This window comes from Quercus robur, chromosome 3 (genome assembly GCF_932294415.1).
Source record: "Quercus robur chromosome 3, dhQueRobu3.1, whole genome shotgun sequence".
NCBI classification, from domain to species: domain Eukaryota; kingdom Viridiplantae; phylum Streptophyta; class Magnoliopsida; order Fagales; family Fagaceae; genus Quercus; species Quercus robur.
In genome coordinates, this window is record NC_065536.1 from 37,846,318 (window position 1) to 37,860,043 (window position 13,726).

General features: G+C 44.8%; 2 protein-coding genes across 2 annotated transcripts; both read left to right on the top strand.

Moving 5' to 3' along the window:
* Window positions 1-280: 280 nt before the first annotated feature.
* On the top strand, window positions 281-949 carry LOC126719592 (uncharacterized). Its single transcript, XM_050422127.1, has one exon. The coding sequence runs from the start codon at window positions 281-283 to the stop codon at window positions 947-949; it is 669 nt and encodes a 222-aa protein (XP_050278084.1).
* A 105-nt stretch (window positions 950-1,054) lies between these two features.
* On the top strand, window positions 1,055-1,825 carry LOC126719593 (uncharacterized). Its single transcript, XM_050422128.1, has one exon. The coding sequence runs from the start codon at window positions 1,055-1,057 to the stop codon at window positions 1,823-1,825; it is 771 nt and encodes a 256-aa protein (XP_050278085.1).
* The last annotated feature ends 11,901 nt before the right edge of the window (window positions 1,826-13,726 follow it).

The following is a 13,726-nucleotide window of genomic DNA, read 5'->3' on the forward strand; positions in this document are numbered from 1 at the left end:
TCCCACACGAGCAAAAGTCGCTCGAAAGGGAAAGGTCACACATCCCATAAGCGAAACGATCGCAAGGCTTTACAGCAAGAAATCGATGACTAGAAGAAGAAGCTACACCGAGCGCAGCGAAAACGTCCTTCACCCGGCTTAGACACTAGCAGTGAGGAGGACAATGAATACAGGCCGAGATCAAGAACCCCTCCAAGCGAGACTTTTTTCCTATGAGGAAGAGCAACCTTGCAAACGCGGCCACAAAAGCCCATCTTACCATTGCTTGGCCAACGATGCCATGAGTAAGGCCCTGGACCGCATCTCCCAGTCGCCTTTCACGCGTAGAATAGAGGGGGCAGAGCTTCCTCGACAGTTCCATCAACTAACCTTTGCCATATACAATGGTCAGACAGACCCAGTAGAGCATGTAAGCCAGTTTAATCAGAGGATGGTTGTCCATTCCAGGGACGAGGCGTTGATGTGTAAGGTGTTTCCGTTCAGCTTAGGACCTATAGCGATGAGATGGTTTTATGGCCTTAAGCCAAATTCCATAAATTCCTTTAAGCAGCTGACACAGGCTTTTGGTTCCCGCTTCATTACCAACAGCAGAGTCCCTCGGCCCCTAGATTCCTTCCTATCCTTGTCCATGCGAGAAAGAGAGACACTAAAGGCCTATTCAGACAGGTACTGGGAAATGTATAATGAGATAGAGGGAAATTACGATGACATCGCCATTAGCACATTCAAGAGGGGCCTGTCGACAGAGCATGGTTTAAGAAAGTCCCTGATTGGGAAGCCGGTCACTAGTGTGCACCAACTCGTGGATAGAATTGACAAGTACAAAAGGGTCGAGGAAGACCAGCAGACGGGGAAGGGCAAAGCGAAGGTTGTCCCTCAGGAGAGGAGGGACTTCAGGTCAGACCGCTTTAACAACAGTAACAGGCCGAGAAGAGACTACTCGAAATAGTCTGGATCCACTGGGGCACAAGCAATCCATGTTGTGTTCCGAGAACCATTACACAAGATCCTAGAGAAGGTAAAGAGCGAACCGTTCTTTCAATGGCCAAGCAGGATGGCAGGTGACCCCTCGAAATGTAACCAGAATCTGTATTGCGCATACCACCAAGAGCCGGGTCACACCACCAATGATTGCAGGAATTTGAAAAACCACTTGGACCGGCTTGTCCGAGAAGGGAAGTTGAGGCATCTATTACATCACCCTGTGGGATGGCAGGAACAATCAAACACCGAAACCAGACAAAGCACATTGAGGCCACCCATTGGCACAATAAATGTCATTCTCGCCGCACCTAGAAGGACTGGTTCCAATCCTTTCAGAGTAATGTCAGTGGGCAGGCTCCTAGCTGAAGCTGATGACAGGGAATCCAAGAGGGTCAGAGCGATTGCCACGCCCTTAATCGGATTCTCGGATGAGGACAAACTAGGAACCCTTCAACCCCACGACGATGCCCTAGTCGTCATACTCAGAATTGGGGGTTATGACGTGAAGAGGGTGCTAGTTGACCAAGGCAGCACCGTGGAAGTAATGTATCCCGACTTGTATAAAGGATTGAAACTGAAGCCAGAGGACTTGTCGGCATACGACTCCCCTTTGGTTAGTTTTGAAGGAAAAACTGTCACCCCGAAAGGCATGATTAGGCTGCCTATACAAGCAGACTCGGACGTGGTGGAAGTGGACTTCATTGTGGTAGATGCATACTCCCCCTACACAACCATCGTGGCCCGACAGTGGCTTCATCCACTAGGGGCTGTGTCATCAACCTTACACCAAAAAGTGAAGTATCCGTCAGGAGGTCGAGTGAAAGAAGTAATAGGGAACTAGGTGATGGCTCGGTAATGCATAGTGTCAGCAATCTCACGACGACCAAATAGTGAGCCCTCCACCTCAGCCGAGAACGGCTTATAGCAATTAACGACCCTGGTCCCAACCTCGGGTAGTGAAGGACCAACCATGGAAGTGAGTTGCGAGGATCTGGAGAAAATACTTGTCGGATCAGACCCAGAGAGGTTTTTTCAGATCGGCTCAGAATTACCGCCCCAAGAGAAGGTTATACTAATTGATTTTCTCAGACAGAATGTGGACGTATTCGCCTGGGACGCCTACGAGGCCCCTGGGGTTGACCCAGATTTCATCTGCCATCACCTTAATGTTAGCCTGGCCGTAACACCTAAGAAGCAGCCTCTTCGACGACCGTCAAAAGAGCATGCAGACGCCGTGAGAGAAGAGGTCACAAAATTGAAGAAAGCGGGGGCTATCAAGGAGGTATTCTACCTCGAATGGTTAGCCAACACAGTCGTGGTAAAAAAGTAGAATGGGAAATGGCGGGTCTACGTAGATTTCACGGATCTAAATAAGGCCTGCCCGAAGGATCCCTTCCCCATGCCGTGGATAGACCGATTGGTGGATTCGTCCGTCGGACACCCTCGAATGAGTTTTTTGGACGCCTTCCAAGGCTACCATCAGATACCCCTGGCTGCTGAGGACCAAGAAAAAATAGCTTTTGTCACTCCCGTCGGAAATTATCATTATAAAGTGGTGCCCTTTGGCTTAAAGAATGCCGGGTCGACCTACCAAAGGATGATGACCAGGATGTTTGAACAGCAGATGGGTAAGAGTATCGAAGTTTATATAGACGACATGGTGGTAAAAAGCAAATTAGTGACCAACCACGTCAGAGACCTCGGCAATATCTTTCGAATTCTGAGAAAGTACAGACTGCGCCTAAATGCGTCCAAGTGTTCATTTGGGGTGGGGTCAGGGAAATTCTTAGGTTACATGGTGACCCACAGAGGCATCGAAGTTAACCCTGACCAAATTAGAGTTATCCATAGCCTGCAGCCTCCTCGGAATCCCAAAGAGGTCCAAAAGCTCACCGGCATGATTGCTGCTTTAAACCGTTTCATTTCCTACTTAGCGGACAGATGCAGGCCTTTCTTCCTCCTATTGAACAAGTGGAAAGGCTTCGAGTGGACTGAAGAGTGTGCTTTAGCTTTCCAGCAGCTTAAGGAATACCTCGCCCGACCACCAATTATGTCCAGTCTTGAGGCCGACGAGATGCTGTTCGCCTACATTGTTGTTCGCCTACATTGCTGTAACCTCTCATGTAGTGAGCTTAGTACTAATCCGAGAAGACAATGGCACGCAACGGCCCGTCTACTATGTAAGCAAATCACTGCACGAGGCAGAGATCCGTTACCTGCCCCTCGAAAAGGCCGTCTTGGCAATCGTACAAGCCACGCGAAAGCTCCCCCACTATTTCCAGGCACATACTGTAGTTGTACTAACCCAACTTCCGCTGAGGTCCATTCTCTGGAGTGCCGACTACACGGGCAAAATTGCAAAATGGGGAACGATTCTGGGTGCCTTCGACATTAGGTACATGCCTCGCACCGTTGTGAAGGGTCAGGTCCTCGCGGATCTAGTAGCTGAATTTGCGGAGCCCACACCAGAAGGAGGGGGAGGGTCACTAAGCCTTGACGGGAAACTGATCAGCGCAATCTCTTAGCTAGAGCCCAGTTGGTGGAAAGCACACATCAACGGCGCAGCCAACCAAAGGGGCTCAGGGGTGGGGCTCGTTCTGGTCTCCCCCGAAGGGATCACTATCGAAAAATCGTTGAGGCTTGGTTTCTCGGCCACGAATAACGAAGCAGAGTATGAGGCACTATTGGAAGGAATGTTAATGATCCAGAAATTGGGTGGAAAATCCATGAACATGTTCTCGGATTTGAGACTAGTTGTGGGACAAGTAAACGGGGAGTTGGAGGCGAAGGATGAAAGAATGAAAGAGTACCTCGTCCAAGTTAAGCGCCTGCAGACCCATTTCTGTCACTTCAATCTAGCGCACGTGTCCAGGAGCCGGAACACCCATGCTGATTCTCTTGCAACACTCACCACCTCCTCGGCTTAGCCACTTCCTCGGGTTATTCTAGTAGAAGATCTCTACCGCCCAATGACGACGAGGGCCAACAAAATACGGGTCCACAACGTCAGGGCTGGACCTAGTTGGATGGATCCTCTAGTGCTGTTTTTAAAGCACGACACCTTACCAGATGATAAGAATGAGGCCAACAAGATTAGAAGGAAGGCTTCTCGATTTTTGTTGTCCGAGGACTCCAAACTGTACAGGCGCTCATTCTTAGGGCCGTACTTGCTGTGTGTGCACCCAGATGCCACTAAACTCATCTTGGTGGAATTACACGAAGGAATTTGCGGAAGTCATACGGGGGGTAGGTCCCTGTCCCATAGGGCCATAACGCAAGGTTACTGGTGGTCGAGCATGCAGAAAGAGGCGCAGGAATATGTAAAGAAGTGCGACCGGTGTCAAAGGTTCGCCCCGAATATACACCAGCCGGGCGGAAACCTTAACCCGCTGTCCAGCCTTTGGCCATTCGCACAGTGGGGCCTAGACATCCTAGGACCATTCCCCAAAGCAGCAGGGAACAAGAGATTTCTTCTCATCGACACGGATTATTTCACAAAATGGGTCGAAGCTGAGGTGCTGGCAAACATTAGTGACGTTGATGCCAAGAAATTTATTTGGAAAAATATCGTCACTAGATTCGGAATTCCTTACACCCTGATCTCGGACAACAGTCTCCAGTTTGATAGTAAAGCTTTCAGAAGATGTTGTAGTGAGTTGGGAATTACCAACAGATACTCCACATCGGCTTACCCGCAGGGTAATGGGCAGGCGGAAGCCATCAACAAAACTATAGTGAATGGGTTGAAAAAGAGGTTAGACGACGCGAAGGGGAGGTGGGTAGAAGAGTTGCCCTATGTCTTGTGGACGTATTGCACCACACCTCGCAGGTCCACAAGGGAAACCCCCTTTTCGATGACCTACGAGGCCGAGGCTGTTATTCCTCTGGAGATAAACTTCCCAACACAAAGGACCACCGCATTCTGCCCCAGTGCCAACAACGAACTTCTGGAAAAGAGCTTTGACCTCATCGAGGAAAGAAGGGAGAGCGCAATGGTCCAGCTTGCCTACTATCAACAAAAGTTCAAGCAGGGTTACGATGCCAAGGTGAAGCTAAGGCCTTTGGCTCCCGGGGATCTGGTATTGAGGAAGGTCCTGGGCACTGCGAGAAACCCTGCGTGGGGAAAACTCAGACCAAATTGGGAAGGCCTATATCGTATCACCTCCATAGCCGGCATATGAGCCTACTTTTTAGAAGATTTGGATGAACGTGTAGTGCCACGCCCTTGGAATGTAAATAACCTGAAAAGGTACTGTTATTAATGAGAGACGTAATTCTTGGTGCCACACTACTGTGCAGCTACTTGGACTAAGTGTTAAACAGAACCCAAGTCCTGCTTGGCTCTTCGGACCACAGGCTTGGGGGAAATTAACAACTCTACCATTTTCGCTAAGTGTTAAACAGAACCCAAGTCCTGCCTGGCCCCTCGGACCACAGGCTTAGGGGAAATTAACACCTCTACCATTTTCCGTAAGTGTTAAACAGAACCCAAATCCTGCTTGGCTCCTCGGACCACAGGCTTGGGGGAAATTAACAACTCTACCATTTTCGCTAAGTGTTAAACAGAACCCAAGTCTTGCCTGGCCTCTCAGACCACAGGCTTGGGGGAAATTAACAGCTCTACCATTTTCGCTAAGTGTTAAACAGAACTCAAGTCCTACCTGGCTCCTCGGACCACAGGCTTGGGGGAAATTAATAACTCTACCATTTTCGCTAAGTGTTAAACATAACCCAAGTCCTGCCTGGCCCCTCGGACCACAGGCTTGAGGGAAATTAACCTTGAAGCAATCTTATCTAATTATTGACTATCGTTTTTTACACATTCATTCATGCTTACCCACATTGTGTACATCTCTAACAACGCTTGGTTCTCAACAGTTAGTGGCATAACAGAAATTCATTCATGATGAAAGCAGAAAAGGAAGCAGTGCAACAACATTTAAAGGAAAATGACATCATTCATTGAAATCCAAAAACATTCTTTTACAAACTTTAGCAGAACAAAATGTAAAGGGTAAAGAAGGCAGCTACAAATAAAGTTCTACACTATTTTCCTAAGTCTTAGCCCTGAGTAGGCTCAGGTTGATCATCTCCTGCCTGGGGTCCCGGAACAACCTCCTTGGCTTGCGCGACAACATCCCTGATTGTGAGATTTTCCTCGGGCGATTTGTCCTTCACGGTCGGTTGCGTTTCCTCAGCTTTAGGCATATGGGAATCCGAGGTTAAGGCTTTCGCAGGGAGAGGCTCCTTAGGAGGAACCGAGTTCGGAATCTCACGAATATATTCTGGAAAGAAGATGTTCTCAACTTTCCGGAGATCGGAGTCCGTTGGAACTGCCGCCCGATCCAAGGCTACACCCCAAGACATAGTGATGTAATCCCTGCATATGGCTGCCACCTCCTCGGTCAGCCTAACCTCAGTATCCCTAACTCCACGATCATATGAGGCCGCCACTGCTGCCTCGACCGCCTCCCTGGCCACACGAGCCGCCTTCTTGACCTTTAATAGCTCGGCCTTGAGATCTGAGACCGTCTGCTTCTTTGTCGCGAGGTTTGCCTCGGACAGATGGAGCTGTTAGCGCAGATCCTCAGCCTTCTTGGTAGTGTTTTTGAGTCCGGCCTCGGCGCTAGCGCGACCCTTTTGTGCCTCCTTCACTTCACTACCCAAGCAATCCTTTTCCAGCCTAAGGGTGCCGGCAGCCTTTTCAGCAGCGAGGCGGGACTGAGCCTCAGTGTTCAGGTCCTCGCGAGCCTTCTTGGCCCACTCATTGGCAACAAAAATTTGTTGAGTGACCTGTACCAAAAAAAATAGAGGTCTAATTAAAAGAAAATAACGAATAAACAGATACGGAATAAGAAAACTGAATAAGTGAAGTCTTTGCTTACCATAGCCATATCTCTCTTCAGCGACATGAAAAGGTTCGGTTGTCAAGTAGCCCGGAGACCCTCCATATCGCGAGGCAAGAGAAGGGGCTGTTGCAGGGCCTCAGCCAGGAAGGATGCCTGTCCTCGTTGGGACTCCCATAGAGTCACGTCCCATGAAATCGGAGCACCGTCCAACTCGAGGCATGGCGACCAGGTCCGCTGCTCCCTCCGAATAACCGCCTCGTCTCGGCTGTCAACGGACCTAGTCCTCTTCTCCTTGGGCTTTTTGCCCTTCTTCTGGTGCTTGGCCTTTTCAGGGCCAACCTCGCCCTCCTCCAATTCTTCCACGGGCCTCTTCCGTCTCAAATTGGGCATAGGCTGTAGTGCTGCATCAGTTGTGGGAGGAAGAGGAGGAGGCGCCTTAGAGGTAGCCTGTTCCTTTGGGGCATCCCTGGAAGATTGCCCCTTATTCTTGTTGGACAGGAGACCCTTGAGACCAGACCTTGGTTTCAGATCCATGCCTTCTTCCTCAATTTCTTGGCTAGTATCAACTTGTGCAATTACCAAACCAAGGTTGGGAGCCGCTGAGGCACGGTCTATATCTGAATCGGAGTCCGAGAGCTCTACAAGCTTGGCCGATACCTCTCCCCCCTTGGAGAAGCGGAATTGATCAATTTGAACCTCGAGGGATGAGTGCGAGGAGTCAGCTCCTTCTCCTGGAACAACTTATGCGGGAATAACGCACTGAGCAGGCAGCTAGACAGGAGGTAGGTCTCTCCGAGCAAGAAAACCCGGTATAGAGACGTCGATGTGTGCTAGCCGGGGACTTTCAGCCCTGATGGCTTGACCGGCGTCCACTAGAGCGCGCGAAAGGGGCTGGTAATCCAAGATTAAAGGAGTAGCACGCAGTTGCCCGTCCTCGCTTACAAAAATTTCAGACCTTAGGAGGAAGTTGAGCGCCTGGACGTTAACCAAACTCAGCTGAGGAGTTGTTCGCTCTTTGTCTGCAAAGTCCAAAGAAAGGGTTACGTTAGTCTGAGGAGGCAAACAAGCAAAACCAAAACTGAAACAAAGAAAGGAAAGCTCGACACTAAGATTCCCTCCAAGGAATCTGACCCTACAATACCCCACCTGGTGTTCCTGCCCTAACTAGGCAGTGAATACCGTGGTGCCATGCTCCGGAGACGATCAAAAGGTCGTCCTTCAAGCCTTTGTTGGACTTGGGAAGGCAAGATATCAGCTTTATCTCGTCGGACCTGGATTTCAGGTAATACGACTCGTTGAGGCTATGTCATTCGTATAGATGAACTACGTCGTGCCATGAAAGGCCGAGGTTCATCTGATCGTTCAAGGTGTCTATGCACCCCAGGATCCAGAACATGTTCGCGACGCACTGTTGGGGGGCCAACCTATGACCACCCAAATAATCCCTAGTTATTCTCCCCATAGGGATCGTCATTCCTCCCTCCACAAAGGCTATCATTGGAATGGCGACCTGCCCCGTCTTTCTCTTGATCAGGACTTCTTCCAAAGAGCAGTACTCTAGACCTACTCCTGGCGGAATACGGTATTTAACCCTAAAGTCTTCTATACCGGCCGGAGAGTCTACCATTTTCTCAATCTTACCCATCCCCCTAATCCTAGGTGACGCGAAGATGATTTACTTAAGGAAAGACGCCGGGAAAGGCAACGGAAAGGAAATGAGCACTTACGGGTGAGGAACTCGCTGGGAATCTTCAAGGGAATGTCTGCGGAGTTTTGAATGCTTTGAAAGAGAAGGTGCTGGAGTGCTCTGGGTGCTTGAGTGCTTTTTCAAAAAATGGGAGTAAGTAATTCCCTTAAAAATCTTATATACCCGGGAGAAGCTGAACGAGCTTACTCCCGCTCAAAGAAATGGAAAGAATATCAACCGTTGATCGGGCGCCCTATCATTGGATTGGAAGGACATAAAGTCGCCAAGCACAATAATTAGCGCCTTGTGGGTTACGAAACGCCTTTAACAGTAATGAGGCACATGGGGAGCATACCTCCGCACGGGTGAAGCAGGAATTCACAATAAATGACCCTATGAATGTCAAAATCCCGCATTTTCTCCTCGGATAAGAGGGAAAGAACCGGAATTTTGAGGGGCTATAGTAAGGGTAAAATTCACAAATCAAACAATGGGCCTTGGGCCCTATACAGAGTCCAGCCACGACCGAGGAGAAAATGGGGCGCCAAGAGGACTTCCAGCCCAACCCTGATAAGTCCAAACTTATTTTAAAAGATGTCCGAGGAGGAATGTCTCCTCGGACGTGCCAAATATGGACCCAACGTGCACCCTATCCATAATAAGGAATCACTCCAACGAATATTGATAGTAAGGACGAGTCTCACAAAGTGGGAGAAGGAAGAGAGTATAGGATGTCTAGGGGAAGACCACAACTGCCGCATTAAATGCAAGGAAGCTACTTTTCTGGCCGCATTAATGTGGAGAGGACAGGCGAACAGTGTTACCTTGGCCACTGCAACTCACAGAAAGGTAGGATAGATGTCTGATGGGACGGGAACTCAAGTGAAGATTCAGATGATCAACAAGTGTAAGGCTGTGATTACTTTAAGGAGGCTATATAAGAGAAGGGCATCCCCATGAAGAAGGGATCGGAAAAAAGGAGAAAGAAAGAAGGAGAGACAGAGAGAGAAAGACTATAGCCTTTAATCAGGAACAGAGGTGCACCCATACGTCTTCTCGGACCGAACATCTAATGGGCATAAAGGAGATATTCTTACGTTCAATCGCTGCATGGCCTAAAATTAACTAACACTCACTTCGTTAAGGCCTAGTTCTATAACTCGCTCTCTACAAATTCATTGTCTAGGGCTCTTTGGGCCAGAATCACCTACCTGCTGGGCCTGGGCCCCAAAAATTGACCCTACACCTTCAATCTTCATCCCAATTCCACATAATGCCCAAGATGAGTGGTCTCTCAATCAGTTCTTAAGTATATTTATTTTCCAAAAGAAAAGTGTATTCAAAAGATACTACTGAGAAAAAACTGTTTTCTCTTCTTTTAATCATACCTACTTTTTAACTGCCTTAGCAGTTACTTTATTTAATAACTCTATTTAAATAAAAACTAATTATTTAATTGGGTTAGCATTTTTGGGCCAACCTAATTAGGCTTAAATGTGTGGCTTGGGATGGGACCATGGAGACTAATAAGCCTCTAGCTCCAATGGATTTTAGACCTATTTGTCAACTCTTGACAAGCCCAAAGTTACTATTAATTATATAAAAAGTACCACCATAAAAATATAATTGCATTCTATGCCTTATTGATAAATTTTGTCCCAAGACTCTAATATGATATCATTTGACCTATCCATGAAATATCCATTGTGAACAAAGTCATAATAAACTATCACTTTGTAAACAACTATTTTATTCATTGAATCTCCGGTTTAATCTTTTAGTTATTCATATTTATGAAATCTAATTTCAATAAATATAAACTTTAGTAACTCTTTACTAAAGTGGCCGACCTTGAATAACCTATTCCTATTAAACTTATTTCAAGAGGATATTTCGTGTCTCTATAAAAAGAGATTATGGATTCCATCTTTAAAATATGTGTTCCTTCAACACTACGTACAGTTACACAACATACTAAGATTTTGACCGTTAAATTAGATCTCACTCTTGATATATCAAAGTAACTTAAATTTCATGATCGGGTTTATTATCCTCTTAGGATTGAAAGTCCATAAAATTAGAAGTCGTGAGATTTATTATTCAAGTGACAATTGTTAATTGAATAATTAATTTCACAGTGGTTTAGTTCAATATGTCTTACATACTTAACACACATCAACAGATCAACTAGAAGTTTCCACTTTCATGATCAAGACAAACCACTTAGTTGATGTGTTATAGTCTTCGCAAATGAAACGCCCAATTTCATCGCCGACTACGAATTACATTTTGAGTTTACAAGGAACTTGTGATTTATATTTTCTATAACTAAATCACATAAATCACATACAGTGCATCTCAAGGAGTATAATAATGTCCAATTAGTTCATTTACAAACAGTCTCATATAATTAAACAATTTAATTATTTATAACATGCCAATAAATTGGATTTTAGGGTATAAACCCTAACAGTTTTTTCATTCAAGAAAATTCGATAGTGCTGGATCTATTTATTATGAGTATTGTAAAAGGTTACACTTAGGTAAACATGGTAAATTTGGATCCGATCTAAACTCAAAGGAAAAATAACCAACTCAAATCCAAAATTTGTAACCTACAGCAAAAATAGGTTGAGCAGTGACTCGATCCCTCTTTTATGAGTTGACCCAACTAACCCATTACCTAACCTGTTTTTTAAAACTATTTTTTAAAAATAAAATAACATAAAGACTTTGAAATGTCATTACCATTGTTTGTGAAGAAGAAAGTGAACAGGTTTGAAATCTAGCAAATAATTTTACAAATACTTATACTTCCTGGCAATGTAAAAGGTCCTCAAACAAAAGAGGCCTATTGTTATTATTGTTGTTGTTGTCGTTGTCGTCCTTTTGAGTTAGTTAATGTAGTATGGGGTGTAACCTATAAAAGTTTAGTTTATTAATTGACGTGCTTTTAATTAAAATGTAATTAAATTTAATCTCTAGAAAAATTAGTGGCTTTTGTAGGATTGTATTATCTCCTTGATATGATGATAGAATGTTTTGGAAACTAATGTCAAACTAATATTTCATCAGGGCTCATACTTATCCAAATAATGGATATCCATGAATCAATGTCCATGAAATTTTAATTAGAAATAAACAACTTTTTGGCTCATTGTTTTAACTTTCATTGAATTCAATAGCAACATAAAATTCAAGAATGAGATTTCATAAATTCTAATAAAAAATGCAGCATTATTATTGTTGAGAGGGGGGGGGGTGGATGTAAATCTGCCCTGAGGACCTAATCCCAAGAAGGAGATGGAATGGACTTGGCCTAGAGTCCAACAAGAGACAAGAGGGACCTTTAATTGAAAGAGGACTTTTGGGCCCATAATTATCGAGATAACCCGTAGTACCCACTTTCCCCTCAGACCATTAGGGCTCATTACCGAGGTGTTCCCAAGAATCCTCCTTTACCAAGGACTTGAAGATTATCTGAGGAGTGACCTTTTTATCTCAGGGCTACCCATCATTCATTTCTCTCCCAAGGAACATGTCGAAGAAAATGTAGAGCCTAATGTAATAATCACCTCTGCATTAATGAGCTCCCCCACCTAATGTCAGCCACATTAAATGTTGAATTACTAACTTGAATAGTAAAAACATCCTCAAAAGTCATCCTTGATGATCAAGAAGTGGCAAGGCAAAAGGTTGATGGGACAAGTATCCCCTCAAATCCAGCTAAGATCAAGATTGTTGGAGGATGAAGGGGTATGGCTATAAAAGGAGGAAGATAGCAACAAGAAAGGGGATCCAAAAAAGTGAGGGAGGATGATAGTAAGAACAAGAGAGAGAAAGAGAGCTAGAACATTGGCTATTGTTTTATTTGATGAACACCCTTAGGCTCAAGTTACTAGAAAATCATTTCAGCAATAGAACAATGACTTCCACTCTCTCCTTACACAAGATTAGACATGCTGAAAGAATAGCCTAGACTTAGAGGGCCACCTAGGCACTGCGGGTGGAGAGATCCACATGAATGCAGAATATTCTCTCATCATTGCAGGTCCATTAACAGAATGGTATAAAAAAGAAGAATGGGCTGGTGAAAGGGGTTGGAAAATTTTTCAGGGGAGAGAAACACGAGAGAAAGTGAGAAATAGTCAACTGATATTTAAGGAAGGTGACCTAGCTTGGGATGCCTAAAGAGTACTTCGACTATCTAAAATCCTCCTCAGATAGTCAAACTCCTAGTAACAAAAACACCTCAACACATTTATCTCTAACATCTTCTAGCCAAGTTTCTTTTGGGACCTCCCATTATGGCTATACCTAAAACAACATACAAATTAATTGGGGGTCCAAGCCCAATGATCCCTATATCATAGTATGCCACACCAACACAAATTTCGATCCAATCAATCTCTTTAAAAACTCTATAATATTTTCAACTAAAATTTATTGTGACTTTTCACTCTTTCGTTTCCCAAAGGTCAACAAAATAGTAGAAAATAAGGGGGAAAAGAAAACAATTATTTGAGTATTAAAAAAAATTACAAAAACTAAACATATTGAACATATAGTTTGAAAAGTGTGTAAAGCTGTGATTTACAACAATGTTTTATGTTGGATTTATTCCATGACAAAAAGTGTTGTAATTGTTTTAATTTTGTTCCTTGTATTTTGTGGGATTTTATTGGATTGGGTTTAGTATTAAGTTGGTGAAGACTTAAGCTTAATTGAAGATTAGTACATTTCGCGACTAGCTCGCAAGAAGTTTGTGAGAAGGGTTCCCATGAAAAGGGCATGTGAGAAGCACATGACTGGAAGTTGAAGAGTCGTGCTAGACTGTCAATTTCGCGAGTATTTCACGGGTAAGGCCTTCTCGCGAGATACCTGCGAGACTCTCTGCTTGGAGGATTTTTAAGTGTGACTTTCTTACCCTTTACCCATACTATTATACCCTTATTACCCACAAATGTAAAGGAGGCTACTCACAAAGAAAAACCCTAGATAGGTTTTCTACAACAAACACACCCATCTTTTAGAGAGAGAGCTACTCATCCTTAGTGAGAAATTGTTGTAGACTCTCTGCTTGGAGGATTTTTAAGTGTGACTTTCTTACCCTTTACCCATACTATTATACCCTCATTACCTACAAATGTAAAGGAGGCTATTCACAAAGAAAAATCCTAGATAAGTTTTCTACAACAAACACACC

Excerpts from the sequence above, each read along its gene's own strand:
- LOC126719593 (XM_050422128.1), top strand. The coding sequence starts at position 1,055 with ATGGCAGGTGACCCCTCGAAATGTAACCAGAATCTGTATTGCGCATAC.
- LOC126719592 (XM_050422127.1), top strand. The coding sequence starts at position 281 with ATGAGTAAGGCCCTGGACCGCATCTCCCAGTCGCCTTTCACGCGTAGA.